This window comes from Anguilla rostrata, chromosome 14, assembly GCF_018555375.3.
Source record: "Anguilla rostrata isolate EN2019 chromosome 14, ASM1855537v3, whole genome shotgun sequence".
Lineage (NCBI taxonomy): Eukaryota > Metazoa > Chordata > Actinopteri > Anguilliformes > Anguillidae > Anguilla > Anguilla rostrata.
In genome coordinates, this window is record NC_057946.1 from 25,804,863 (window position 1) to 25,832,342 (window position 27,480).

The following is a 27,480-nucleotide window of genomic DNA, read 5'->3' on the forward strand; positions in this document are numbered from 1 at the left end:
GTGTGTATTCCATGTATTTGCGTGTGTGTGTGTGTGTGTATTCCATGTATTTGCGTGTGTGTGTGTGTGCGTATATTCCATGTATTTGCATGTTTATGTGTATTCTGACATTCACATCATGCCAGTGTGAGTTTCCGGTCTGTAATGTTGCTTCAACGTTGTGGCCATGTTATAAGAACGTTGTGCACCAGGTGCGCTGGCATCTGTCTTTCACGTTGGGATGCATTCAAGAAAAACGCTGTAACCCTACCCACGTCCTCATAGGCCTAACTACTGAGCAGGACACACGGGCGCGTGCACACACACACACACACACACACACACACACCACATAAACACTGACTACGCACACGCGCACACAGAACAGCACAACATTCTTGAGAAACACCAGCCGCCAGCTGACAAGAGGGAGCCATTCTCCAGCCACCCAGCTTGTGAGTAAGTAACTAAGTAACATTTCTTGGTGCTTAGCTTGTAGTTTTTCCAATGTCATTTGTTCAGCATTCAGCTTCTGTGCTATTCCAGTCTAGCAATTTAACCCGGAAACTGTATCAATGATAAACTTTCTTTAACTTGCAGTGACATCACAAATAGAGGAACCGTATTAGGGAAAATAAGAATTTATAATCAAAAGATATGTTCGTTAGCATATTTAATAGTTACCAAACAATGGCAATTTATTTTCCACTAAATTTGATGTAGACTTTGATCAAATTGTTTTGTTAATTTGTTTTGCTTACTTAAATTGTTAATTCAAATGCAATAGACGGCAATCTTCAAGAGTAAGTTTCAATATCAGAGCTTATTATTCTCTTGACACAGTGATTGTCCTGACACTTTAATTTTTCAATTAAGAACACTGAAATAATTATTATGTTACTTTATTTGTGGGGGAAAATACAACTTAACACTGCTACAACACTGCTGATTATTTTTGAGGCTCATTTCCCCAAACCCCTTTCCCTGGTTAGGCTTTTGTGTTTTAACTAAAAATAAAATAATTATATGATATTGAAGCATTGATCCTTAAATATGTGCTGCCAAGCAATTACAAAATGCATGCATGGATCAGGAGATTAAATATGTTTTAATAATTGCACAGAATGATCAGAATTTCTCAATGTGGAAAACCACATCTGCATTTAAAGTGGTTTCCTGTCTTGTGAGTAATTTTAATTTATTTTGAACATTAGGCCACCCAAGAAAAGATGATAACAAAATGAGAGAATGAAGGGAAATAGGATTTAGAAAGGGAATGCCATGCTCTGTGTCCTCCCTCCTCCCTCTTATAGATTCATTTATTCTTCTTTGTTTGCCTCAAATTGTTGTTTGATTTGAAATACAAGAGGAAAAACAACCAGTTTGCCAGGACTGTCCCAATACTTTTGCATTTACCTGAATGTAATATATGCACACTGTCTGATATGCAAGACTTTGTTGATTATATTAATCAAATTTGTAATCAACAAAATAAAAGTCATATGCACAAATGCAAATTATTACAACATACAATCGTCTGAGCTATTCCTGCACTACATTTCCCATAATCCCTATCTCAGAGTTCCTATTCCATGATGCGTACCTCTGTCATTTAGGTGTTGTTCCTGTTGCCTGCTGGCCGCTGTGTCCACTCTGATTGGTCCCGTTTGAGAACCTCCACTCCTCGGCACGCGTAGGGTCACGTGATGTCACCGGCAGGTCCCGCCCTCGCCCTGCTGGCCTTCCTCTGCGCCCCGGGCCTCGGCCTGGGGTGCTTCTGCGACCACTACCCCTGGAGCGCGTGGACCGCCTGCTCCAAAACCTGCAACTACGGCACGCAGAGCCGCCACAGGTACGCCGGCGCTAACCGTGCGCCACATCGCCATGGTGACGCCACGGGCGCATACCGAATCACTCATTTTACCGTATGCCCCCTACAAAACGGCCATCCTAATAATACATGCTTAACGAAATCACTCTCATATCACCACAAACCCCCTACCAAATGGCCATCATAATACCACATGCTTAACTAAATCACTCTCATATTACCACATACCCCTTACCAAATGTGCATCATAATACCACATGCTTAACTAAATCACTCTCATATTACCACATACCCCTTACCAAATGTGCATCATAATACCACATGCTTAACTAAATCACCCTCATATTACCACATACCCCTTACCAAATGGCCATCATAATACCACATGTTTAACTAAATCACTCTCATATTACCACATACCCCTTACCAAATGGCCATCACATATATGTCTATGTTCTAGGCATAAACGAAGGAGGCAACCTTCCACCAATCCAAGTGTTTTGGCCAGGCGTGGTCTGAAACGTGCACCGGAAAACATTAACGGAGGCCAACTTTTCCACAGACCCGCATCAGTTCGCCACTATTTGGGGAAAATGATTGTATTAATTGTAACGGTCAAACAATCATAACCATTGCTTCTTCTGGCCATTTTTCTGTTTTTATTTGATAGCAGACTGCATACCGTTGGCCACGCTTGAAAAATTAAACTTTTACCAAATACTGTAGGCAAGCAAGCGAGTACATCTCTGTTCGATAACAGCGAATCCAAACATATGCGCTGAAGATCCTTCAACAAAGTCACGCCATGTATTTGGCAAGTCTGATATAACAGAATTGAAATCTTCTTCAAATAATTCTGTACATATTCTGTTTTTAGCAGATAATTTGGGTTAGCTCAATAGCTTTGTCCTTTTCTCTGGTGTGTTTCAGTCGAGACTTAGATTGCAGCAAACTCGGAACAGAGGGAAGAAATATCTGTTTCCATCGCATTATTCGTGCTTTCCCGAATACAGTATTCGGATTCAGATACATCCCTACCACATAGCCCCTACCAAATGGTTATCATAAAATCACATGCTTGCCCAAAGTACCCTCAAAATACCCACAGACCTCACTAAATCATCTTCATATTGCCATGCAGTTCAGACCAGGGCCGGCCCGTGGCATAAACGGTCTATGCAGTTGTTTAGGGCCACAACCGCTAGGGGGGGCCACACGATCCAATGTTTATCTGAGGTAAATAACGTTATTTTCGTAATTACGTTATTCATCCCCTATTGCGGAACTAGCGGTATAAATTTTAAATGGAATGGCAACCGAACATTTCATAACAATGTAATGTAAGAAGGATTTTGGATTTCACCCAGCGATCCAACTCCCCCCCCCCAAAACGCTTAGGGCCACCGAAATCCCAGGGTTCACACGAGTAGCTCTCGCCTTTGCCGTTAATTCGCACAGCGACGTGAGCTCAGCACGGCGCTCTCTGTATTAGGCCGGGTGGATGTCACGAGTGACAGCGGCTTCTGTGTGCAGGAGCATCACGTACGACGCGTATTACTGGAAGAACATGTGCGAGCAGCTCTGTGAGAAGCAGGAGAGCCGGGCCTGCAACGTGGAGGCGTGTCCTCTTCACTGTCGGCTGACCGAGTACGGACCCTGGTCCCAGTGCTCCCCCTGCGCCAAGAAACAGGTGAACACACACACACACACACACACACATGCACACGATTGTACGCAGGCACACACGCACACACGAGCACGCACGCACACACATACATGCACACGATTGTACACATGCACACAGACATACACGTACACACACAGACACAAATAAAATATAGATAATAAAAAATATAGATTAAAATATTGATAATATTGATAACATTCAGTCTGCCTCTCCATCCTTCCATCTTCCATTTTCTAAATCAAATTCTCATGACAATAAGTCTGCCTCTAAGTAAGTCTCTCTCTGTCTGTCTCTCTTTCTCAGTTTCGGACACGGTCATTGGTGAAGCCAGCCCAGTTTGGGGGCGTGGACTGCAGTGGAACGCTGATGGAGGAGCGGGCGTGTCACCCTAGCACTGAGTGCCAGATAGAGCGCGTGAACTGCAAGAACCGATTCGAGTGTGACAACGGTACACACTCACACACACACACACACACACACACACACACACACATTCACACACATACTCACCCACTCACACACACATGCATACTCACACACTCACACACACACACGCACACTCACACACATACTCACACACACACACACACACACACACATTCACACACATACTCACCCACTCACACACACACGCATATTCACACACTCACACACTCACACACATACTCACCCACTCACACACACACGCATACTCACACACTCACACACACACACACACACACTCACACACATACTCACACACACACACACACACACACACACACACACATTCACACACATACTCTCACGCTCATCACATACCCACACACATACTCACACATGCACATGCACTCACTATACTCACATACTCTCACACATACTCTCGCACTCACACATACTCACACACACACACGCACATGCACACCGCTCCAGTGGGGTGAAATCGTCAGTCACGAGACTCCTCCCCTTTTCCAGGTCGCTGCATCGACCCCAAACTGAAGTGCAACTCGCAGAACGACTGCGGGGACAATTCCGACGAGAGACACTGCGGTCGGATCAAGAAAGTCTGCGTGCGCACCTATGAGATCATCCCTGGCGCTGACCTCATGGCGAACGGGTGAGACATGACGTCCGCGGCGGTCAGTCTGCGGTCAGGGACGATCAGCGGTCCCGAGCCGTCGGCAGAGCAGCAGGACCGGCGATCAGTGTCGCCGTACCTTGCTAACTGTACTGAGCTGGTCTTGTAACCTTAAGGTCAGCAGGTTTGATTCCCGAGTAGGATGCTGCCGTTGTGCCCTTGCGCAACGTACTTAGCCTGCATTGCTCCAGTATATATCCAGCTGTATAAATGGATGCAATGTTAAAAACAAAAAACAACAAAAAAAGTCTGCTAAATGCCGGTAATGTGATGTAATGAGAGTTCAGAGTGTATTACCTCCCCCCTGTAACGAATGCTTACGGAGTTTATTTTGAGCGGTTGGGTTCCACGCGCGTCCAGAGCGGTCGCGGGTCGCGGGCGAGTGATCAGAGCGTTGCGGTGACGCAGGTTCGACGCCGTCGCCGAGCAGATGCGGGCCGCCGTTCTCGACAGCTCCTTCCTGGGCGACGAGTGCGTCACGAACCGCAGCCGGGAGGACAGGAAGTCGTACCGTGTCCCGGCGAACATCGAAAGCGTCCAGCTCAAGGTACGAGGAACGCGTGGCTGTATTTGCCTGCACGCACACACATACACACATACACACACCAATGTACACACGTGCACCTACACACACACACACACACACACACACACATACACACATACACACACTGATGCACACACACACGTGCACCTACACACACACGTGCACACACACACACACACACACACACACATACGCACATAAACACATGCACATGCACACACATACATAGACACATGCACACACACACACACACACGTGCACACACACATAAATACACGCACACATACACAAACACACACATGCACACGCTCATCATACACACATAGACACATGCACACACACACACACACACACTCACACATGCACACAAACTTAACATTTGGTGACATGGCGAGGATCTCACTTTAATGCAATCAATAGCGTTGTGACCGTTTGGAAATGCGCACATTATCAGGCATGTTCTGGAATTCACTGCTTCAGGCGAAACTCCATCTAAACATCGTGTCACCTGCAGGTGGAGTTGCTGGAGGACTTCAAAGAGCAGGAGGGGGAAGTAGAGAGTGAGCCGGTGGAGCTGACATCAGGCACGGCCGGTGCCCAGGGCCCCAGTACCTCCAGCTCCGGGATCACCATCTTCATCCCCATCCTGTTTTCCGTGAGCCGCTATCACCAGTCCCGCAGCTCCAGCTCCTTCCGCTCCACAGTCAAGGCCTCGCAGAAGAAGGCAGGTCATCTGACCCTATTCACCGTCTGTCCCTATTCACCATCTGACCCTATTCACCGTCTGTCCCTATTCACCATCTGTCCCTATTCACCATCTGTCCCTATTCAGCATCTGTCCCTATTCACCATCTGACCCTATTCAGCATCTGTCCCTATTCAGCAACTCAGATATTCACCATCTGACCCTATTCAGCATCTGTCCCTATTCACCATCTGACCCTATTCACCATCTGTCCCTATTCACCATCTGACCCAATTCACCATCTGTCCCTATTCACCATCTGTCCCTATTCACCATCTCAACTATTTACCATCTGTCCCTATTCACCATCTGTCCCTATTCACCATCTCAACTATTTACCATCTGTCCCTATTCACCATCTGTCCCTATTCACTGTCTCGGCTATTCGCCATTTCAGCTGCTCACCATCTCACATCATTAACTTCCCGCCACCTAATAAATGTACTCTGAGCAAACGAGTGAATTTCATGATTTCTTTCTGAATTTGACGATCGCCTTTTCTTCAGATGGTAGGATGAAAACACAGGACCAATTTAGGATAATTCAGGAAACATTGCATAGTGCTGCTTTGGAGTAGAGCTTGTTTAATTTAGCTTGTGTGAGCTAAGGTAGCCAATATTGTTTGTTGTAACTTGGCCTCATTTTGATATCAATACTTTTAATGACAAGCCTAAATTTAGCAAGTTTTAATTAAAGTCTTATAGACGGTGCTTTGTATTCGTGAGTAACGTGCATTTTTACACATTGGAAATGTGTTTTTTAATTAAATACACAAAGACTGCTGAACAAGAGAGAACTGAAAATGTCATAAAGAACAAAGCTCATGATTAGGTACAAAGCTCATGATTAGGAAAAGGTAGCATTACATTTATAGGGTTGTCTTCTGAATCACTGGATGATACACAGCAATGACGCACCACAGTTTTTCTCCATCAAAACTTTCAGACTCATTGCCTCTAATAACTTGACCTATATCCACCTATCTCACCGTTCTCTCTTTGCTCCCCACAGGATTCCAAATTCTTCCGCGTCCACCAGGTAGCGGCTGTGTCGACGTTCAGGACGAAGCAGTCGAACCTCTACATGTCTCTTCCCTTCCTGGGCTTTCTGAACGATCTGCCCCTGGATTACAGCTATGCCATGTACAGGCAGGTCTTCCAGGTGTTTGGGACGCACTACTTTGGATCAGGCACGCTAGGGGGGGTCTACGACCTCCTCTACCAGTATGACCGAGAGGAACTGAAGAATTCAGGTACGACAGCTCGACGTCTGCTTTTTCATTCATCAGATTTGCTCTTCATGTTTCTACAAAACATGTGGGGTGACATAGCTTAAGAGGTAAGAGCGGTTGTCTGGCAGTCGGAGGGTTGCCGGTTCAATCCCCTGCCCTCGGCGTGTCGAAGTGTCCCTGAGCAAGACACCCAACCCCTAATTTCTCCCAACGAGCTGATTGGTACCTTGCATGGCAGCCTTTCACCGTTGGTGTGTGAATGGGTGAATGAGAGGCATCAATTGTAAAGCGCTTTGGATAAAAGCGCTATATAAATGCCGTCCATTTACAAAAGCTATAATTGGCACTTTGCAAAAGGCAGATTCACTCAGGTAAGGTTGTAGTTCAGAAATGAAAGTGAAAAGAAGTTTATGTGCTGCGGTGGTGTGTGTGCCGAGTTCCCCCCTCTCTCTCTGCCTTCCAGGTGTGACGGATGAGGTGGCCAACAACTGCATCCAGTCAGGAAGCTCGTTTTCCATCCTGTTCTTTTCTTCATCAAGACGGGTCAATACGTGCAGTAAAAATACAATGTCTGAAAAATATGAAGGTATGTGTGAATGTTTTTTTACCGTTTTTGTAGAATTACCTTTTACTTTGCACTGGCGAGGTTTCAAAGTCAAGAACATTGACCGCTACCCCACACTAACCTTTGACCCTCAGGACCAGAGTCCAGAGCTCTGATGACTATTCCACACTGACCTTTGACCCTCAGGACCAGAGTCCAGAGCTCTGATGACTATTCCACACTGACCTTTGACCCTCAGGACCAGAGTCCAGAGCTCTGATGACTATTCCACACTGACCTTTGACCCTCAGGACCAGAGCCCAGAGCTCTGATGACTATTCCACACTGACCTTTGACCCTCAGGACCAGAGCCCAGAGCTCTGACTGTAACTCCACACTGACCTTTGACCCTCAGGACCAGAGTCCAGAGCTCTGATGACTATTCCACACTGACCTTGACCTCAGACCAGAGCCCAGAGCTCTGATGACTATTCCACACTGACCTTTGACCCTCAGGACCAGAGCCCAGAGCTCTGACTGTAACTCCACACTGACCTTTGACCCTCAGGACCAGAGTCCAGAGCTCTGATGACTATTCCACACTGACTTTTGACCCTCAGGACCAGAGCCCAGAGCTCTGATGACTATTCCACACTGACCTTTGACCCTCAGGACCAGAGCCCAGAGGTCTGACTGTGACTCCACATGCTGTGTTTGCTGTCTGTTAGGATGGAGTTCAGAGTTCAGAGCTTCTGCTCGTCTCCTCAGGGTCCTTCGTGAAGGCGTCAGAGAAGTCCATCTCCATGGTGAAGGGGGGGAGGGCCGAATATGCAGCTGCCTTAGCCTGGGAAAGACAGGGAGCCCTCCCTGACAGCACCACCTATAAAGACTGGTTGGAGTCAACCAAAGACAACCCTGCCATAGTAGAGTATGAGGTAACCAATCATATTGTTGTAGAGAATGACATAGCCAATGGGGACCATTCTAGAGCAGCATCATCCTTTCAGCAGCATAAGCATAAGCAGCATCATCCTTTCAGAGTTTGGGTTGATTATCTCCAACACCCTAAAATACAAAATAAACAATCCCTTTTGAAGTGTGTGAGGTAAAGACTACATAAGTTCAACAAATTTTTGTTGAAAAATATTTTTTGAATGTAATAGTTCTTTTGAGTTGAGAACATTCCTGTGAGTGGATCAAAGGGACTTTGTTTGAGTCGAAATTACGTTGAGTTTTCACTGAAATGATGTTACTGTATCTCCACCTTGATACGATGCCACCTCGAAGCTGAGACAATGTTTTCTGTGCATGGGTCAGCTGTTGCCCATCCTGAACCTGGTGAGAGGGTTTCCCTGCGCGGTCACTAAAAGGAGGCACCTGGAGAGGGCGCTGTTGGAGTACATGGAAGAGGTGGACTCCTGCAAGTGCGCCCCCTGTCCCAACAACGCCCGGCCTGTTCTGTCCAGGACCGAGTGTCTGTGTGTCTGTCAGACTGGCACCTACGGGTCCAACTGTGAGAAACGCGCTCCAGACTACACTTCTGGTAAACCTGCTCCTCTCCCTGTATGTACAGTGATCGCTTTCTTTCTTTCTCTCAAACTCACACACGCACATACATACAACTCCTATTGTGTCAACATATTTCAGCTCTGGATTCAGTGTGACTCCTGGTGTGTTTACATACGTCTGCTCTGGATTCAGTGTGACTCCTGGTGTGTTCACATACGTCTGCTCTGGATTCAGTGTGACTCCTGGTGTGTTCACATAAGTCTGCACTGGATTCAGTGTGACTCCTGGTACATTAACTTACTTTTCCCCTGGATTCACCGTGACTTCTGGTGTGTTTACATACGTCTGCTCTGGATTCAGTGTGACTCTTGATGCGTTTACATAGGCCTACATCTGCTCCTGATTCAGTGTGACTCCTGCCACATCTATTTTCCTCTTTCAGACGCAGTAGACGGACGCTGGAGCTGCTGGGGACCTTGGAGTGAATGCGACTCCTCCATGAGGAGGCACCGGGTTCGAGAGTGCAACAACCCCGCCCCTCTCCGTGGCGGGAAGCCGTGTCAAGGAAGCAACAGGCAGGAGGAGGGGTGCTATGTGTCCATCTTCCAAAAGTGCGTCTTTTTCAGCAGTGATGACGTTGTAGTAAGATTGCACAAGGCTGTGGTGATGTTTTTACAATGTTTATTTAACTACGTACAGTCAAACCACAATTTTCCAGCTGCAATGAAAATTGTTCCAGCTCACAATATAGCTTTTACCGCAGGAAGACTTTCTGTGTGTTAGTGTGTGTGTGTGGTGTGAGTTCATGTATGTGTGTGTGTCTGTGTGCGTGTGCATGTGTACATGTGTATGTGTGTATAAATACGTGTTACTCTGCCATCTCTCTGCAGGCAGGATGTGTGTATCAGTGATGATGAGATGGAGAAAGAGGTTGATCAGGAGGAGCTGGAGCCTAGCTCACCTGGATGCCGCAAACCCAGGCCGCCAGCGAACAGCTACCTGAGGGTGAGGAAGGCAGAGGGCCTCAGCTTGCTACTGCACCTGAAGGGCGGAGGGCCATATTAGCCATAATCTTCCCACTGGGCCTCATTTTCTAAAATTAAGTCTCATGAGGATAACGCTCTCTCTCTTGCCTTTTCCACTCCACTCTCTCTCTCTCTCTCTCTTGTCTGGCCCCCTCTTTCCCCCTCCCTCCCTCCCCTGCAGCTGGATAAGAAGCGCTATGATTTTGGGGAGCAGGAGGAGGTGCTGTGTTTCACCCAGTACAAGATGGAGGGATACCAGTACCTCCGCTGCCTGCCGGAGGGGAAGTGGAGCGAGCTGCAGGCAGTGTGCATCAGTAAGGGGGGGGGGGGTAGGGGGTGGGGCAGAGGGGGCCAGACATGTTGGGCTGCACATTCACACGATTAACGTTTTGGGATTTCGAAGCCCAGTTAGCACTTGGAGCTTCTGGTGTAAATGGAACCAGCTTCAGATTTATCCATTTTAGCTTCTTCTCTCTAAATTTGACCATTGTACAAAATTATGGGTAAATATTTTGTCATTTTAAAATTGAAATACTTTGACAAAATGGAGAAATCATACAAAATGGAACCAGCTTCAGAACTATCCATTTTAGCTTCTTCTCCTTAAATCTTACCTTAAATCAGTTTTAAAGTGCCCATAATTGCACAGAATTCTGGGTAAATATTTTGTCTTTTAAAAAATTAAGTAAATCCTGCAAAGCACCAGGCCCTCTGTGGCCTGAACACTGGGCTGGCGTGTGCAGAAGATCCGCTTCCAGCAACTCCAGAGCTAATCTGCCCATTTCAACGATTAGTTTGATTTGCACTGCATACGTCTCAGGGTTGAACAAAAAAAAAAAACGTTAATAAATAAATCATCCACGCTGGTTATGAAATAAATGCAGCTCGCGCTGACGCCGCGCTTTCCGTCGCGCAGAGAAAGTCTGCGCGAAGCCGTCCCTCCCCGACGACGTCGCGGCGCAGCCGCAGAAGGAGGAGTACGGGATCGGGGACACGGTGGCGCTGAGCTGCGCGGCCCCGGGCACGGTGCTGTCGGGACGCCGCTACTACACCTGCGGGGCGGGCCTCACCTGGGACCCGCCCCTGCCCGCGGACATACGCTGTGAGAACGGTAGGAGGCGCCTATTTAAGCTCCGCCTACAGCGGCCTCCACCGCCGCCACTCTTGAACACTGCGGGGTTAGCAGACTGGTAAAGGGTTGTGTCACTTCCTTGGCAAAGGTTTATAATTCACGTTTCAGATTCATTCTGATCGTAACTGCGGCACTCGGATGCCCTCAGATTATCCACAGCTTCCCGTTGCATTATGATTCTCATTTACGATTGGTTAGTCAAAGCAGTATTTTGTCTCGGTTTGAGTGACATCACCGTGGGCATTGTGCTCTGAGTGGCCTGTAGGGCTGTGCTTGCTTCGTCACGGTGTGCGCTGTGGATTTACAGCCGCGGTGCGATTGATAACAGCGCTCCCGCTGTGTCACACAGAGCGTCCGTTCGTCCCCGACAGCAGCTGCAAGAGAGGGGAGAAGAAAGACGGCTCCCAGTGCGTGTGTATCCCACAGGAGGAGTGCAGGTGAGGGACAGAAACGCACACACACACGCATACACGCACATACAACACACACACACACACACACCACATGCATACGTGCAAACACACCCACACACACACGCGCACTCGCACACATACACACACACATACCCACACAATACACACATGCACACACTCTTGTGTTTGCACCATTTAGCTTGTTTTGTCAGTGTGTACTATTTTTGTGCCCCCTTCCCCTTGATAGCTGAGCATTGCTAATGTTTCCCGTGGCTGAGGATGTTACTGTGCATGAAACATGGTTTGCTGGGAAATGTAGTCCATACAGAGCGGACCTCTGCGTACTGGACGCAGCGACTGGCAGAGCTGTGATGAAGTCGGCCTGTGCCTTCCACGCTGGCCAGTGCCGTGGAGACCCGCTCTTCTTCCTGAGCACTGAGGCCTGTGATGGGGTTCAGGACCAGCTGGAGTGGGCCCGCTTCCGAGCGAGTGTGGCCAACCGCAGTGTGGACCAGAACCCCTGTGGGCCTGACACCTGCTATGAGTGGGAGACCTGCCCTGGTATTATGATTATTATTATTATTTATTTATTTTTCTTATTAGTAGTAGTAGTAGTAGTATTGTAGTAGTTGTAGTCGTAGAAGTAGTAGTAGCAGCAGTAGTAGTTATTGTAGGAGTAGTAACAGTGCTAGTAGCAGAAGTAGTAGTAGTAATATGTGGAGGAAGGAAGAGGGGGAGGCTCGGTCAGCACACTAACATGATAGCTTCATTAATTTCAGGATGTAAAAAGAGCCCTACTCTGTTATCAGTGAGTTTTGTTAGTCGTGTTCAAATTCACAGAATCTTTCATCTCAGGCTATATACATGGTAAATCGTAAACGGACTGCATTTATATAGCACTTTTATCCAAAGCGCTTTACAATTGATTCCTCGCATTCACCAGAGCAATTAGGGGTTAGGTGTCTTGCTCAGGGATACTTAGACACGCCCAGGGAGGGGGATTGAACCGGCAACCCTCCAACTGCCAAACAAACGCTCTTACCTCCTGAGCTATGTTGTCCCTATACACTATTGTATCCCTGTATCCTTTCTTACACAAATGAACAACCTGTCCTCCTGTGCTTCTGTCCCACAGACTCAAAGCACTGCGAGTGCAAGCTGCCGCGTGACTGTCCCAAGGACGGACAGCACACCTTCTGTCTGGAGGTCCTGAAGACCAGGAGCAGGAAGACCATGAACCTCTGCTTCATGGCCGCCATGAAATGCGCCAGGATTGAGTTTGACATCGTCCACGAAGGGTCTTGTTAGACGTCTGCCTTGGGTTGGGTTTGGCATTGACAGAAGCCCGTCCCTAGCACACATCTGGATTGCCTTTTACCATTCGAAAGACTGTGGATAACAATACAATACAATACAACTTTATTTGTCCACACGGAGAGGAAAATTGCCTTTGGCTCACATGGCGTGACATAGTACACAACAATACACAAAGTATAAAATAAACACATAAGGACACATAAGAAACACATAAGAGCATAAAAGATACAAATAAAAGATTAAGAACCTAACAGGATAAGAGCAGCAGATCGTTACAGTGCATTATATAGAATTTAACATGGTGATTGCATGGTGATTAACTAATAAACCCACATCGTGTATTAAATAAATTTGAATAACATATCAGAAATTGTAAAAATGGTTGTAAAGTGAATGATTTTTTTTGTGCCAATAAATACCCTTAAATTTGATATCACACATTGGAGTAGATACTATTTTATTATTCCACAGCAACCTAAATGACATTTTCACAGACCAATTCTCACATAGAAGTGCATTTGTTTTACACATAATATATTGACTAAAGTCTCAACGTCTTTTCAAACTCGAAACAACAATAGAAAACATTTTCCTATCCATCAATGTTTCGAAATCTGTTATGCACTTTAATATGAAAGCATCAATGATTTTAGTTTTAGCTGGCAATTTATTTTTGTGTGATTACCGGTGAACACCACAAAAGTAGGATACTGTGATAAAAACATGTTTGTTAGAATTCCACCAAATAACTTTGAGCATACTGAACAGGACCTGTGTACAGAAAAACGAGGGCCCTGATCAATATCATTATTCCTTACATTTATATAGCGCCTTTTCTCAAAACTCAAAGCACTTTACAGTAATGAGGATAGGGAAGCCGACCTCAGCCACCACCGATGTGTAGCACCCACCTGGGTGGTGCAGGGCAGCCATTTTGTTCCAGAACGCCCACCACACATCAGCTGAGGTGGACAGGGTGAGAATGATTTTTTTTTTGCAATTAAAGTGGCAGATGATCAGGTGGCGGATTGTGAAAGCCAGGTTGGGAATTTGGCCAGGACACCCAGGAACCCCTTACTGCAGGGGTGCACAACAAAGGGCCGATATGTTTCAGGGTTTTGTGCCAACTTCTCTTCTTAATTATTCAATTAGCTCAATCATATCTTGATCTGAGAAATTGCATAAGCACCAGCTACAGCTGCACACTGCAAGCGTATCCTAAAGAGTTTACTGTGCTCAAGTCCAGGAGTTAACCAGCCTAGTTTACAGAGCTGTCAAAAAACTAAAACTAAGGTAATTGGTTGGAACAGAAACCAGAATGCACACCAGCCCCCCAGGACCGGAGTTGTGCACCCCTGCCCTACTGTTTGCGAATGTGCATAATTTAAACCCCTTACCCCTGACCTCTGGGGTTTGGGACAGGCACATTTATACAATAAAAGGGCGTTTTTCTGTGTGTGTGTGTGTGTGTGTAGAGGCTCCTAATTTCCACACCACTCATTATTCTGTCAGACGGTCACAGTCAGTCTTATTAGATGGTCACAGTCAGTCTCTGGGGGTGGGGGAAAGTTTGACCACTTGGTCAGTGTTGATTCGTCTCTTTGTGTTTCACAAATTCATTATTTCTATATTTATGATTACATGCTATGTTTGTGCATTTCCATATTACCACGTATATATGGATGAACAAGGGTAGAGACTTTTCAGCATAACAATCAAATGTTATATTATCTTAGACTTTAAAGGAAGCTCATTGGGCAAGCCACACTGATTAAAATAACAAAACAAAAAAGCACAAGATTAACCCAACACAGAAATCAAAATATTGTTAAATTTATTTCATGTCGCAGTCAAATCAAAGGTATTCATGCATCAGTTGAGCATCACATGAAACTCCCGCCCCATACAACGTTCTTCAATACTTTACATTTTCATTGAAATGGAAGTTCATGCTTGTCAAGTTTAATGAATGAGCACCAGCCATTTATTAGAAAATGAAGGACTGAAATCTGATGCTGACAGAGGGCTGATATACTACCAATAATAGACAGATTAGAGTTGCTCTATACTTGTTTTTCATTTTTTAATTAAAGCGTTGCCCTTGCTGTCTATCTGTACTGTTTTCTATGTACATTGCAATCGTGAACTCCCCTCGGACAAGGAGCACTGTGTGCAGTAGTCTGAATGTACGTTAAACTACCGATCTCCATTACAGAGAGAACATTTATGCTGCATCAGGAAGAGCAGGCTCCCAGGGCGACGATGGTGATCGGGTCCCCTCTGCACCTCCTGATTCCCGCCTCGCATTCCGCCATCGTCACGGCGACGGCGTCTTCCCCCCCCAGCCGGACGCACAGGTGGGTCCCGGGCTCGGGGCACTGGCCCACCTCTCTGCACGTACACACAGTGCCCCCCTCTGCAGGAGGAATAAACGTGGGTCAGACCCCGGTCCTGGAGGACCTGAACTCGTTCAAACCACAGACAGTTGGGCATTGTTGTCAATAACCAGGTTTGAGTACTGATGATAAAAACCACAGAGCATGACCACGCCCATTTGCACTGAGGTAAATTAAATGCAGATGCAAATGCGGAGTTTCAAAGATCAGAAAACAGTAGGGGGCGCACTACTCGCCTTCGCACTTCTCCCACGGCGGGCAGTCTGGGCAGGGTGCGGCCTCACGCTTCGGCCAATCGCAGGCGCTGTCCTCAGCCAGGGTGTAAGTCTGCCCCAGACACTGCAGGGCTTTGACTTTGCACACGCTCACTCTGTGCGTCGCTCTCCGCCCGGTCGCGCACACTTCCAGGGAAGAGCTGCAAACAGTCAGCGCACCGCAGTGCTGTTACAGCAGATTCATCATAACCTGCCCAGTTATTTACATTTACATATATACTGCTTTCTTTCAGGCCGTAATGTGGGTCAACCAGGCTCTCCTCTTTGCCCTGTGGGACTCCAGGCCTTTCGCTCCTCCTTGCTGTGAGTGATGGTTGGGGGGGGGGGTCGCGAGACTGTCCCACAGCCTGGAGATTGCCGCAGTCTTTAGCCTGTAGGACAATTGTCTTTCCAGCGGTGTTTACAGCCTTCTGGTCCTTACGGCTCCACAGGAGTTCAGGCAGTGGAAGGATCAAAGCCCAGAGACAGTCCAAATCGAACCTTGCACAGCACAATCACAGCCACACTACTCTGCTGTTACACCACAGTCACACTACTCTGCTGTTACACCACAGTCACACTACTCTGCTGTTACACCACAGTCACACTACTCTGCTGTTACACCAGCCACACTACTCTCCTGTTAGAGCACAGTCACCATACACCCGTACACATTAAATATAAGTGCTTCTGTTGAGAACACTGGGTTCTGTCATCATACAAACCTTAAAAGGAAAGTCTCACCTGCATTCATAGGGCAGTTTACACACACAGTGGTCCTTCACTGCTTTCTCCCATGGTTTGCACTGCTGTTTGGGTTGTTCTGGAACTTCTCTTGACACTTCTGTCCCTCAGAACATACACATTAAAACCGCTAATTAACAAAAATGAATGTGGCTCTTTTGTATTACTCTATGAAATGGGAAAGAATATATGTCTTGAGGTGTCGAGGTGTACATGGGGGGGCGGGGTGGGATCGTACCTGCTTGGCACCTTACGTCTCCAGCAGACGGCGACCAGTGGAGGCTGGAGTCGCACGCGATCTCGGCCGCGCCCTCTCGCCGCGTCCCAGGCGGGCAGAGCAGGGACACCTTCTCTCCGATCTGATAGGTCAGTTTCCATGGGGCGCCCGTGACGTTGTGCCGCAGGGGCGGAAACCTGCACACTGTGCCTGCATAGATAATGAGCAGGAAGGACAGGAAGGAAGGCCCGTAGTCAGGCGGGAGGGAAGACTCTTCGTCCGCCTCACCTTTACCTCAGCAGGAGGAAAGAAGACCAACTTTTCGCTTTGTTGTTACATTGGCAGCGTCCGCTGGTTGCAGTTCTCAGACCCTTGTTTTTATCAACCCTTTGAGGGTCATGTCCAGACCTGGGTCAAATACGTATTTGTTTTGGATTCAAATACTTTTCTACACTTCACTGATCTTGTCTGGTGCAGCACTGGAACCAATCAAATACTCTCAAAAAGTGCAAACCCCGCCTTCTGGTCATATTGACAGGCTCAATTACACCGGGCAAGATCAACAGCGCACAGAAAAGCATTTGAGTCCAAAACAAACAGGTCGGTCTGTGGCTGTCGTGGAGCACGTAAAGCCAAGTGTGTAAGGCATGCATGCGAGGTCAGCACAGTACGTACTCTTGCACTCGACTGCATGTTTCCTCCAGGTCTGCTGGTCTGTGCATACGGCCACCGGATCCCCGATGATGTGGTGTCCTTCGATGCACGAGTACACTATTTTACTGCCAATGGCGTAGACGTCTTTGGGGTCCTGAGTGTAGACGGATGTAAGCGGACGGAGAATAAAACGTTAACGATCAATATGGTTCAAACCGGCAAGACCGTTGGACACTGTGTGGGAGTACCTTCACATAGCAACAGCAGATACGATTCGCGAGACATGAAGATAAATTCTAGCAGTGAATCTTCGGTCATAGAGAAGGGGTTCCTTACCATGACAAATCCATTCCTCAGAGGGGGTGGAGTCTTACAGACTTTTTCGGGTTTGAGGGAGGAGTGAAAACAGTGAGACTCCATCATTCTTGAAAAGAGATTAATTAGGATTATTGTAGGCTAATGTCTAGCCTTGATACAGGTAAATCATTAGCTTTAATATGGGCCAATGTTGAGCTTCATTACAGGAAAACTGCTAGCTTTATTTCAAGAAAATCACAAGATTTATTGTAGGCTAATCATTATCCTTAGTATGGGCTGATGTTTAGCTTCATTACAGGCAAATCGCTAGCTTGATTTCAGGCTAATCACAAGCTTTATTGTCAGCTCATCATTAGCTTCAATATGGGTTACCAATTAGCTTAATTACAGACTAATAAGTTTTGGCTTTATTGCAGGGTATTTGCTAGCTTTATTACAGGCTAAATATTATTTAATTGTGATTAATGTAATTCTGTGCAGGGGGTCCAGTGGATGGACTCACTGTTGGTGTTGAAGGTCCTGTTCGGGGCACAATTGAAGTTCAACCGTCTCCCCAATGCAGTGCTTGCCTCCCATCTTGGGGGACGGGTTTGAGCAGGAGCGAGTCCTTGACCTTCGACCTTCGGAACAGGAAGTCCAAGCAGACCAGCAACTCCAGTCACCATGGATGACCCCTGAGAGAAAGCGCGTCACGTGAGTCTTAGCATTCAGATTCGCGCTCAACCCGAAGGCCGTTTCGCAGAGACGGAGCGCCACTGGGCTGGGGTACCTGGCTGCTCCTCCAGGACCATCCCATGCTGGCAGGAGAGGCCCGAGGTGTCTGCCGGGCAGATGCAGGTGCAGCTGGTTCCCCGCAGCAGGACGTGGCCGTTGTTCTGGCAGGGCCTGCAGTGGCAGGGGTCGTCCTCCTCCAGGTAGTCCTGAACCGCCCGTCTGAGAAGAAGCCTCTTCACCGACGCGCACGGCACCTCCTTCACCAGCTCGTACAGCGGCCTCAGCTACAGCCACCCACACAAAATGGCCGCCACAGAGTCAGCATCCTCACCAGCTCGTACAGCGGCCTCAGCTACAGCCACCCGCACAAAATGGCCGCCACAGAGTCAGCACCCTCACCAGCTCGTACAGCGGCCTCAGCTACAGCCACCCGCACAACATGGCCGCCACAGAGTCAGCACCCTCACCAGCTCGTACAGCGGCCTCAGCTACAGCCACCCGCACAAAATGGCCGCCACAGAGTCAGCACCCTCACCAGCTCGTACAACGGCCTCAGCTACAGCCACCCGCACAAAATGGCCGCCACAGAGTCAGCACCCTCACCAGCTCGTACAACGGCCTCAGCTACAGCCACCCGCACAAAATGTCCGCCACAGATTCAGCACCCTCACCCACCCACCCAGCCACGAAGCTCAAAAACAACACAGTTATCTCAGTACACTGACACACTGGTTTGATTCCCAAGTAGGACACTGCCATTTGTACCCTTGAGCAAGGTACCTAACCTGCATTGCTTCAGTATATATCCAGCGGGTGTACGTGGATACTTTTTGTTCTTCGCTTTGGATAAAAGCGTCTGCTAAATAAATGTATGTAATGTACATGGATGCAAATGTAAATGCTATGTAACAAAATGTTGTGTAAATCGCTCTGGATAAGAGAATCTGCTAAATGCCTGTAAAGTAATGTAATATCAAACCCAGTGGACAAGATACCAAGCACGTACCAACCTCTCTCATCATCTCAAAAGTTCTCCAGCATGTGCAGCACATGGCAACGCTACATGTGAAACGTAGCCGACGGTTTTCATGCGCGAAGCCCCACCTCCCCCGTTCCTGCTCTGAGGTTCGGGAGCCCCGCCCACCTTTTGCTTGATGACTTGGGGGAAGTTTTTCACAGACCCCGCCCACTTGGAGTACATGGCGCTGTTGCTGCCGGGGTCCTCCAGGTCCACGTAGCCGAGTCCGGCGACGTAGGCCGGGTCGCCTCCCAGAACGTCCGTCTTGACCGGGATCTTGTTCTTGCTGAACCCTGACCAATGAGAGCCGGGCGTTCGTAAGGGCTCCCCAGTATGACAAGTTCTCAAGCACCAGAATGTTGAAGTGATGTCACTGAATAAATGAGGACTCATTACCTTTTGTGCTCTTGAGATGCTCGATGAGTTTTTCGCATTTGGTGGTGGTCTTCTTCCGGAACAGACGGCGTTTCACTTTGGTCACGCACTTGTGGTAGTCGGTGTCGGTGGAACCTTCACCAGAGCGGAGGAAAGAGAGAGAGAGAGAAGTTTGCCATCATATCTTATTTATTTTCATACCGTCTTCATCGTTATCATCGCAATTGATTGTTACATCATATACGGTGTTTTATAAGCACGATGCTATTCTTGTGCTTGCTTGGTTGAAAGCATCAAGGGAGAGCAAGCATCACAAATAATGGATTAATAATAGCTTCTCAGTTTATGCATTGTAATACATGAAATGAGTCTTGCATGTAAAATGCAATACGCAGAAGTTTCATAATGAAGAACTGAACCTCACTGTCACCTCACTGTGCATCGGAGCTTAATGGAATGCTGCACGTGCAAGGGATTCTGGGTGTGCGTGCGGAGCTTTCACTCACTCGTCTCCTTCATGGACTCGGCGTCGAACTGCAGCAGGAGCTGGTACTGCCCCCCCAGGGAGCCCTCGGACAGGAAGTGGGTGCCGTACTTCCGGATGAGCGAGCGGTAGGCGGAGGCCTCGTACGCCGTCGGCAGGGCGGACAGGGCCTTCCAGAACTCCTCCGACAGCGGCAGGTACTCCGGGGGACTGTTCTGGAACTGGGCCACCTCCACCTCGTTCCTGACGATCAGCAGCCTGTGGGCCTGAGGGCATTCAACATTGTGATTCAACGATGCCATCAACTGTGAAATTGGACATCTATGGTTTTGGCTCCAAATCGAGAAAATGGCCGCGCCCGCCATTGAGCTTCAAAACGTGTTTTAGAGACCCACGGAGAGGCAATGGGTGATGTCAAAGTGGCTTTGTCCATATTTTTTACAGTCTCTGGACTGGACTCAAAAAAAAAAAAACCTGGACTGGATTTTTTTTTAAAAACTGGACTGGACTCAAAGAAATCTGGACTGGAATTTTAAATAAAACTGGAATGGACTCAAAAAAAAACCTGGACTGGATTTTTGAAAAAAACTGGACTGGACTCGGAAAAGAAAACCTGGACTGGATTTTTTTTTAAAAACTGGACTGGACTCAGGGGAAAAAAACCTGGACTGGATTTAAAAAAAAAAAACTGGACTGGACCTGGGCTCAACCCATTATCATTCCGGTATAGGGGGGGAAAAAACGCTCTGGCTTGTTTGTGTCTCTTTAAACCAATCATGATCGTCTTGGGCGGCGCTAAGCCCAGGATGCAGCGACGGTGCCCTTGCAACCACGGTAACACGCAGATAGCGGGAAAGAGGAGGAGAATTCCGACTGACATAGTCGGCCAATGGCAGGCTTATACCCACAGTCTATATCCTGTGAGTCAGGCTAGCCTCTAATCAAACCGGTTCATATTTTTTGTCTAAAATTCTCGACAGGAAGTCAACTAGCGTTGCACGAGTGACCGTCATACCACCTCACATTGCCGGTCAACCAGTTATCATCTCTGCAGCGTGTGCGGGCGGTGGTTGCTAATTAAGCGCGGTTAAATCTTCGGGGAGGTACGGGACACCAGTGCGGACGTGGTCTGCTGCCATCGCACATGCCACACGTGCCGCACGAAACTTAAGCAAACCAATTTTTACATGCATTCCACTCTGCGGAGGTATAAAACAGCCCTCAGGGCAGTGGTCTCCAACCCTGGTCCTGGAGAGCTACAGGGTCTGCTGGTTTTTGTTTTCACCTTAAAATCAGCACCCAATTGAGACCCAAGACACCAGGTCAGTCGAGTTAACAGTGTAATCAACTGCTCTAATTGATTCATGAAGTGCAGAGTCACTATGAAAACCAGCAGACCCTGTCTGTAGCTCTCCAGGACCAGGGGTGGAGACCACTGCCTTAGGGCATTTAGTGCACTGTGAGTCCGGCACAGCATCCCTTAAACTCAAGTGATCGTGGGCTCACTTATGCTGCGTTTAGCTCAGTTTAACTCAGTTTAGCTCAGTTTGGTTCAGTTTGGCTCTGTTTGGTTCAGTTCGGCTCTGTTTGGTTCAGTTCGGCTCTGTTTGGTTGGGTTTGGCTCTGTTTGGTTCAGTTTGGCTCAGTTTAGCTCAGTTTGGTTCAGTTTGGTTCAGTTTGGCTCAGTTTGGTTCAGTTTGGCTCTGTTTGGTTCAGTTTGGCTCAGTTTGGTTCAGTTTGGTTCAGTTTGGTTCAGTTTGGTTCAGTTTGGCTCAGTTTAGCTCTGTTTGGTTGGGTTTGGCTCTGTTTGGTTCAGTTTGGCTCTGTTTGGTTCAGTTCGGCTCTGTTTGGTTTAGGTTGCGTAGGTGTGAATGCATTCAAGTGTCCACTCCACATGGAATATGAAAGCGTGCGGAATGTTTTTTTTTGTTTGTTTGTTTTCCATATTTTTCCGTCAGAGAGATACATATCCATTAGAGGAATACATATTTCCAATATTTAATCTGATTCAACACATTCAGAAAGCTTGTTCAGTATTATAATACTCGCAAATGTGACAGAAATGGCTGATTAGATTTGATTCTACTCACCTTGTCGTTAGTCAGCTCGTTATGAAAAGTCTTATAGCGGTGGCCCCCTCTGAAAGTCTCTCTGTTCTCCGTGTGCTTCATGTAGGACCACGAGCTGTTGTAGAATTCATCGCTGAAGTCGTTCTCAACGCTGACCTGGAAAAAGACAAAGAAAATCGTCAAGGGATCGAGCTTTGCGCCCCTACTGCATGATAATCTGCGCGAAAGTGAGCCGCGAGCAAGGTCACCTGGAAGCTGTATCCCAGTGTGCTCTGGGGCAGCCGGTAGTAGTTCCTGTGGTCCCCGCTGAACACGTTCCTGCACTGCCCGCCAAAGCTCTTGGTGTTAATCACACCGCTCCTCAGCTCCCCCGTCAGTATGTCAAACCTGCAGAGATGAGTATCCAACCAATCACAGCGTCGTTCGCTGTCAACTGATCACTATAGTACTCACTATCAACCCGTCACAGCATTACTCACAGTCAACTAATTGCTATGCAAATCACAATCAACCAATCAGAGTGCCACTCACAATCAACCAATTACAGCATTACTTACAGTCAACCAATTAAAGCGCCACTCACAATCAACCAATCACAGCTTTACTCACAGTCAACCGATCACAATGGCACTCGTAATCAACCAATCGCCACGCCACTCACAGTCGACTGATCCCCAAATCAACCAGTCACAGGGTCAATCAAAATCAACCAATCAAATCAAGGATCCAGCCAAGAGGAATGCAAACTCACTCCAACACCATACCCCTTGCCCACAGCAGACCCATTGGACCCCTCCCACGGCTGTACCCCTTGCCCACAGCAGACCCATTGGACCCCTCCCACGGCTGTACCCCTTGCTCCACCCAGCCCGGTGGTCGTACCCCTTGCCGGTGAGCTCAATGTTGGGGGGGACTCTGTGGTTGTCACACACACTGGAGCTGCTGGACTCTGGACAGTTCTGCTCATCCAGCCCATCTTCCTCACAGTCCTGGTCCCCATTACAGACCAGCGCCATGCTGATACACTGCCCTGCAACACACACACACACTGTAATGTCACACACAGTATAACAGCGCACACACACACACACAGTACTATAGCGCACACATTCACACACACACACACACACTCACACACACAGTACTATATCACACACATTCACACACACACACACACTCACACACACACAGTGTACTGTCACACACGGTACTATATCACACACACACACACACACACACTGTAATGTCACACACAGTATAACAGCGCACACACACACACACAGTACTATAGCGCACACATTCACACACACACACACACACACTCACACACACAGTACTATATCACACACATTCACACACACACACACTCACACACACACAGTGTACTGTCACACACGGTACTATATCACACACACACACACACACACTGTAATGTCACACACAGTATAACAGCGCACACACACACACACACACACACACACTCACACACACAGTACTATATCACACACATTCACACACACACACACTCACACACACACAGTGTACTGTCACACACGGTACTATATCACACACACACACACACACTGTAATGTCACACACAGTATAACAGCGCACACACACACACACAGTACTATAGCGCACACATTCACACACACACACTCACACACACAGTACTATATCACACACATTCACTCACACACACAGTGTACTGTCACACACGGTACTATATCACACACATACACACACACACTGTAATGTCACACACAGTATAACAGCGCACACACACACACACACACACACACACACACTCACACACACAGTACTATATCACACACATGCACACACACACACACTCACACACACACAGTGTACTGTCACACACGGTACTATATCACACACACACACACACACACTGTACTGTCACACACAGTACTATATCACACACACACACACACACTGTACTGTCACGCACAGTACTATATCACACACATTCACACACACACACACACACACTGTACTGTCACACACAGTATTATATCACACACACACACACACACTACTGTCACACACAGTACTATATCACACACATTCACACACACTCACACACACACACTGTACTGTCACACACAGTACTATATCACATGCACACTCACACACTGTACTGCCACACAGTACTATATCACACACATTCACACACACACACACACACACACACACAGACACTGTCTGGACTAAAACATACACACACACAGAGTACACACACACACCTTACTGTAATACACACACACACACACACACACACACAGAGTACTGTCACACCTTACTGTAATACACACACACACACACACACACACGCATATGCACGCACATACATTACACATGCACACACACACACACAGTACTGTAACACACACACACACACACACACCTGACGAGCAGCGGAACCTCTCTCCACAGCCCAGGTCTAGAGGACAGCCTTTTGTTGGGACACACTCTCGTTTCTCAGTGGGCTCGCCCAAACAGGGGACCCCCCCAAATTGGGCAAACACCTGGACATGGCGTGTCCTTGTCTGGAAAAATTCCCCCCAAAACACTCCACAATGTCAACATTACCCACAAACATCTATACATTTATTCATCTACAGCATTTACATGCAGTACTCACAATATGAAAAATAAGCATTACAGCTGTGGATAGAAGTGACGATTCAGTCTCTAGATTAGCTCTCTGTAATCACAGCATTATGCTCTTCCCTACCATATTCAGATCTGGTAAGGCAGAGTGTATATTTATATTTTAACAGTAGAATGCAGGGCTAAAATGCTGTGGTCTAAGGCTATGATAAGGCTATGGCCTAAACCCTGTGTGTATAAGTGTTTCTATGTGTTGGTGCTGAGATTTAAACGTGAGGTGTCCAAACGCCTCATTACATGAAACCTTGTTTTTTCCCCCCGTTTTTAGAGCCCGTAGTTCTTTTGTTTCATTCTTGTTTTATAACCAAGTTGTCCTTCAATTCTCCACTTGTACTTGCTGTCTCTCTGGAGGCTGTACCTCTAGGAAATTACTGTACATTGAGCCATGATCATTGCACTCCTGTTTGCAGTGTGAATTGCTCCGGATAGGAGGACCTGTTCAATAGCAGAAAGGTAGGAAAATACTGGCATACCTGTGTTTTAGTGCAGCCATCACACTCCGTCCAGTTTCCATAGGGGCCCCAGAGACAGTTAATCGGCTGCTCTCCGCTGCAGAGAAACGCCACTGCTTAACATCTAAATCTCATCGATACTAACACGACAGCTTACGCTATATGCTAACATTAGTACCACCATCAGTAACTATATTTGCTTCAGAAACCAAAGGACATTTTAAAGCAACCTCCTGCCTGAAAATCCTCCACATACATGCTATATGTGCAGCATGTATGCTACAGTATGTCACATTGCTTATAATGGTACAGTACACGTATGTCCTTTGTGTTAATGGTGACTCACCTCACGAAGTGCAGGAGAGAGGGCAGAGCTGTCAGCCATGTCAGAATTGCAGTAATGCACACCTGTAAGGAACAACAGATAGGGCCTAAGATATCAACTGGTCACGTGAGCTCCAAGTGTAGAATTACAATAACAAGAAAGAACAGCAGCCTTCCATATAGCCGCAAGCAGAAATTCCTGGGGTCCAAGCACGTTATACTGCTTATATACAGTCAACTCCATAACGTTTGGGACATATACTTTTTCCTGATTTGGTACTGTACTCCACAAATTTAGATTTATAATCAAACAATTCACACATGGTTAAAGTTTTGGTTTCACCATGTATAAATTACACCACTCTTTATGCATAGTCCTCCCATTTCAGGATGCCTTTATGTTTGGGACAAATGGCTTCACAAGTGTTTCTGATTAGTCCAGTGTATTTAATTGTTGCCTCAGTGCATGTGTAGGAGAGCTTGTCTTGATTCTAGGCTTCCTCTTGTCTTTGGAGTTTATAATTGGCTTTAGTCAACATGAGGACCAGATTCTTTCAATTATAAAAACTATCTACATATAACCAATGCAATGTATGTACATGGGCATGTATGAAGTCATTTGTCATGAAAAATGTATTGTGCCAAAAAAGTCAGATTACACAACACTGCAGAAGAATGTGTCAACAGACAGGACTGCTCTTTGTGAAAGCACAAGTGTGGCTGTTTGTAAATGCATGAGAGTGCTGCGTCTTGTGAAAGTGTCACTGTGAAAGGGTGAGTATCACTCTGTGAAAGTGTGAGTGTTACTCTATGAAAGGGTGAGTATCACTCTGTGAAAGTGTGAGTGTCACTGTGAAAGGGTGAGTATCACTCTGTGAAAGTGTGTGTGTTACTCTATGAAAGGGTGAGTATCACTCTGTGAAAGTGTGAGTGTTACTCTATGAAAGGGTGAGTATCACTCTGTGAAAGTGTGAGTGTTACTCTATGAAAGGGTGAGTATCACTCTGTGAAAGTGTGAGTGTTACTCTATGAAAGGGTGAGTATCACTCTGTGAAAGTGTGAGTGTTACTCTATGAAAGGGTGAGTATCACTCTGTGAAAGTGTGAGTGTTACTCTATGAAAGGTGAGTATCACTCTGTGAAAGTGTGAGTGTCACTGGAAAGGGGAGTATCACTCTGTGAAAGTGTGTGTGTTACTCATGAAGGTGAGTATCACTCTGTGAAAGTGTGAGTGTTACTCATGAAAGGGTGAGTATCACTCTGTGAAAGTGTGAGTGTTACTCTATGAAAGGGTGAGTATCACTCTGTGAAAGTGTGAGTGTTACTCTATGAAAGGGTGAGTATCACTCTGTGAAAGTGTGAGTGTTACTCTATGAAAGGGTGAGTATCACTCTGTGAAAGTGTGAGTGTTACTCTGTGAAAGGGTGAGTTTGGTCAGAAACTGCTGCAAAGCGGCTCGGGTCTTACCTTCATGGTGTCTGGCGGGAGAGCGGGAGAGGAGAAGCAGACGGCTTTTTCTCTGAGCAGCCCAGAGCTGGGCTGATATACACCAGGAACGGCCATCCATCATGGTGCCAGAGTCGGGCAGATTCCTGCTCGGGGGGGGGGGTCTGCTGTTTCCCAGCTGCCAGATGCAGCCCGGTCGTGACCTCTCACCCCTCCATGTCCGCCATGTTCGCACATTCTGTGAT

The 27,480-nt window shown here is 47.1% G+C and overlaps 2 protein-coding genes across 2 annotated transcripts; one reads left to right on the forward strand and one right to left on the reverse strand.

Annotated features, from left to right (window-relative positions):
- The first annotated feature begins 284 nt into the window (after nucleotides 1-284).
- Nucleotides 285-13,515, forward strand: c6 (complement component 6). The gene is made up of 18 exons (XM_064309039.1): nucleotides 285-434; nucleotides 1,596-1,831; nucleotides 3,344-3,500; nucleotides 3,801-3,945; nucleotides 4,452-4,593; nucleotides 5,023-5,161; nucleotides 5,676-5,885; nucleotides 6,918-7,158; nucleotides 7,601-7,723; nucleotides 8,450-8,616; nucleotides 8,999-9,224; nucleotides 9,633-9,801; nucleotides 10,081-10,195; nucleotides 10,397-10,529; nucleotides 11,132-11,326; nucleotides 11,697-11,784; nucleotides 12,080-12,321; nucleotides 12,896-13,515. Exons 2-18 carry the CDS (start codon nucleotides 1,686-1,688, stop codon nucleotides 13,066-13,068), a joined length of 2,811 nt encoding a protein of 936 aa, XP_064165109.1. The 5' UTR covers nucleotides 285-434; nucleotides 1,596-1,685; the 3' UTR covers nucleotides 13,069-13,515.
- Nucleotides 13,516-14,894: 1,379 nt separating this feature from the next.
- On the reverse strand, nucleotides 14,895-27,397 carry c7b (complement component 7b). Its single transcript, XM_064309040.1, has 18 exons — nucleotides 27,257-27,397; nucleotides 25,813-25,874; nucleotides 25,488-25,563; nucleotides 24,749-24,890; nucleotides 23,203-23,350; nucleotides 22,569-22,707; nucleotides 22,342-22,476; nucleotides 20,274-20,517; nucleotides 19,789-19,902; nucleotides 19,519-19,685; nucleotides 18,430-18,658; nucleotides 18,163-18,334; nucleotides 17,679-17,766; nucleotides 17,364-17,496; nucleotides 16,710-16,898; nucleotides 16,472-16,571; nucleotides 15,710-15,888; nucleotides 14,895-15,493 (listed from the first exon to the last, which is right to left on the reverse strand). Exons 1-18 carry the CDS (start codon nucleotides 27,350-27,352, stop codon nucleotides 15,312-15,314), a joined length of 2,595 nt encoding a protein of 864 aa, XP_064165110.1. The 5' UTR covers nucleotides 27,353-27,397; the 3' UTR covers nucleotides 14,895-15,311.
- Between the last annotated feature and the right edge of the window lie 83 nt (nucleotides 27,398-27,480).

What these genes read in the sequence shown, in the direction of transcription:
- c6 (XM_064309039.1), top strand. Translation starts at nt 1,686, where the DNA reads ATGTCACCGGCAGGTCCCGCCCTCGCCCTGCTGGCCTTCCTCTGCGCC. An exon ending in CCGATTCGAGTGTGACAACG is followed by an intron (nt 3,946 to 4,451) that starts GTACACACTCAC and finishes CCCCTTTTCCAG; the next exon opens with GTCGCTGCATCGACCCCAAA. An exon ending in CAGCGAACAGCTACCTGAGG is followed by an intron (nt 10,196 to 10,396) that starts GTGAGGAAGGCA and finishes CCTCCCCTGCAG; the next exon opens with CTGGATAAGAAGCGCTATGA.
- c7b (XM_064309040.1), bottom strand. Translation starts at nt 27,352, where the DNA reads ATGGCCGTTCCTGGTGTATATCAGCCCAGCTCTGGGCTGCTCAGAGAA. An exon ending in CACTGGGATACAGCTTCCAG is followed by an intron (nt 22,477 to 22,568) that starts GTGACCTTGCTC and finishes GTCTTTTTCCAG; the next exon opens with GTCAGCGTTGAGAACGACTT. An exon ending in CAGGACCTTCAACACCAACA is followed by an intron (nt 17,767 to 18,162) that starts GTGAGTCCATCC and finishes TCTCTTTTCAAG; the next exon opens with AATGATGGAGTCTCACTGTT.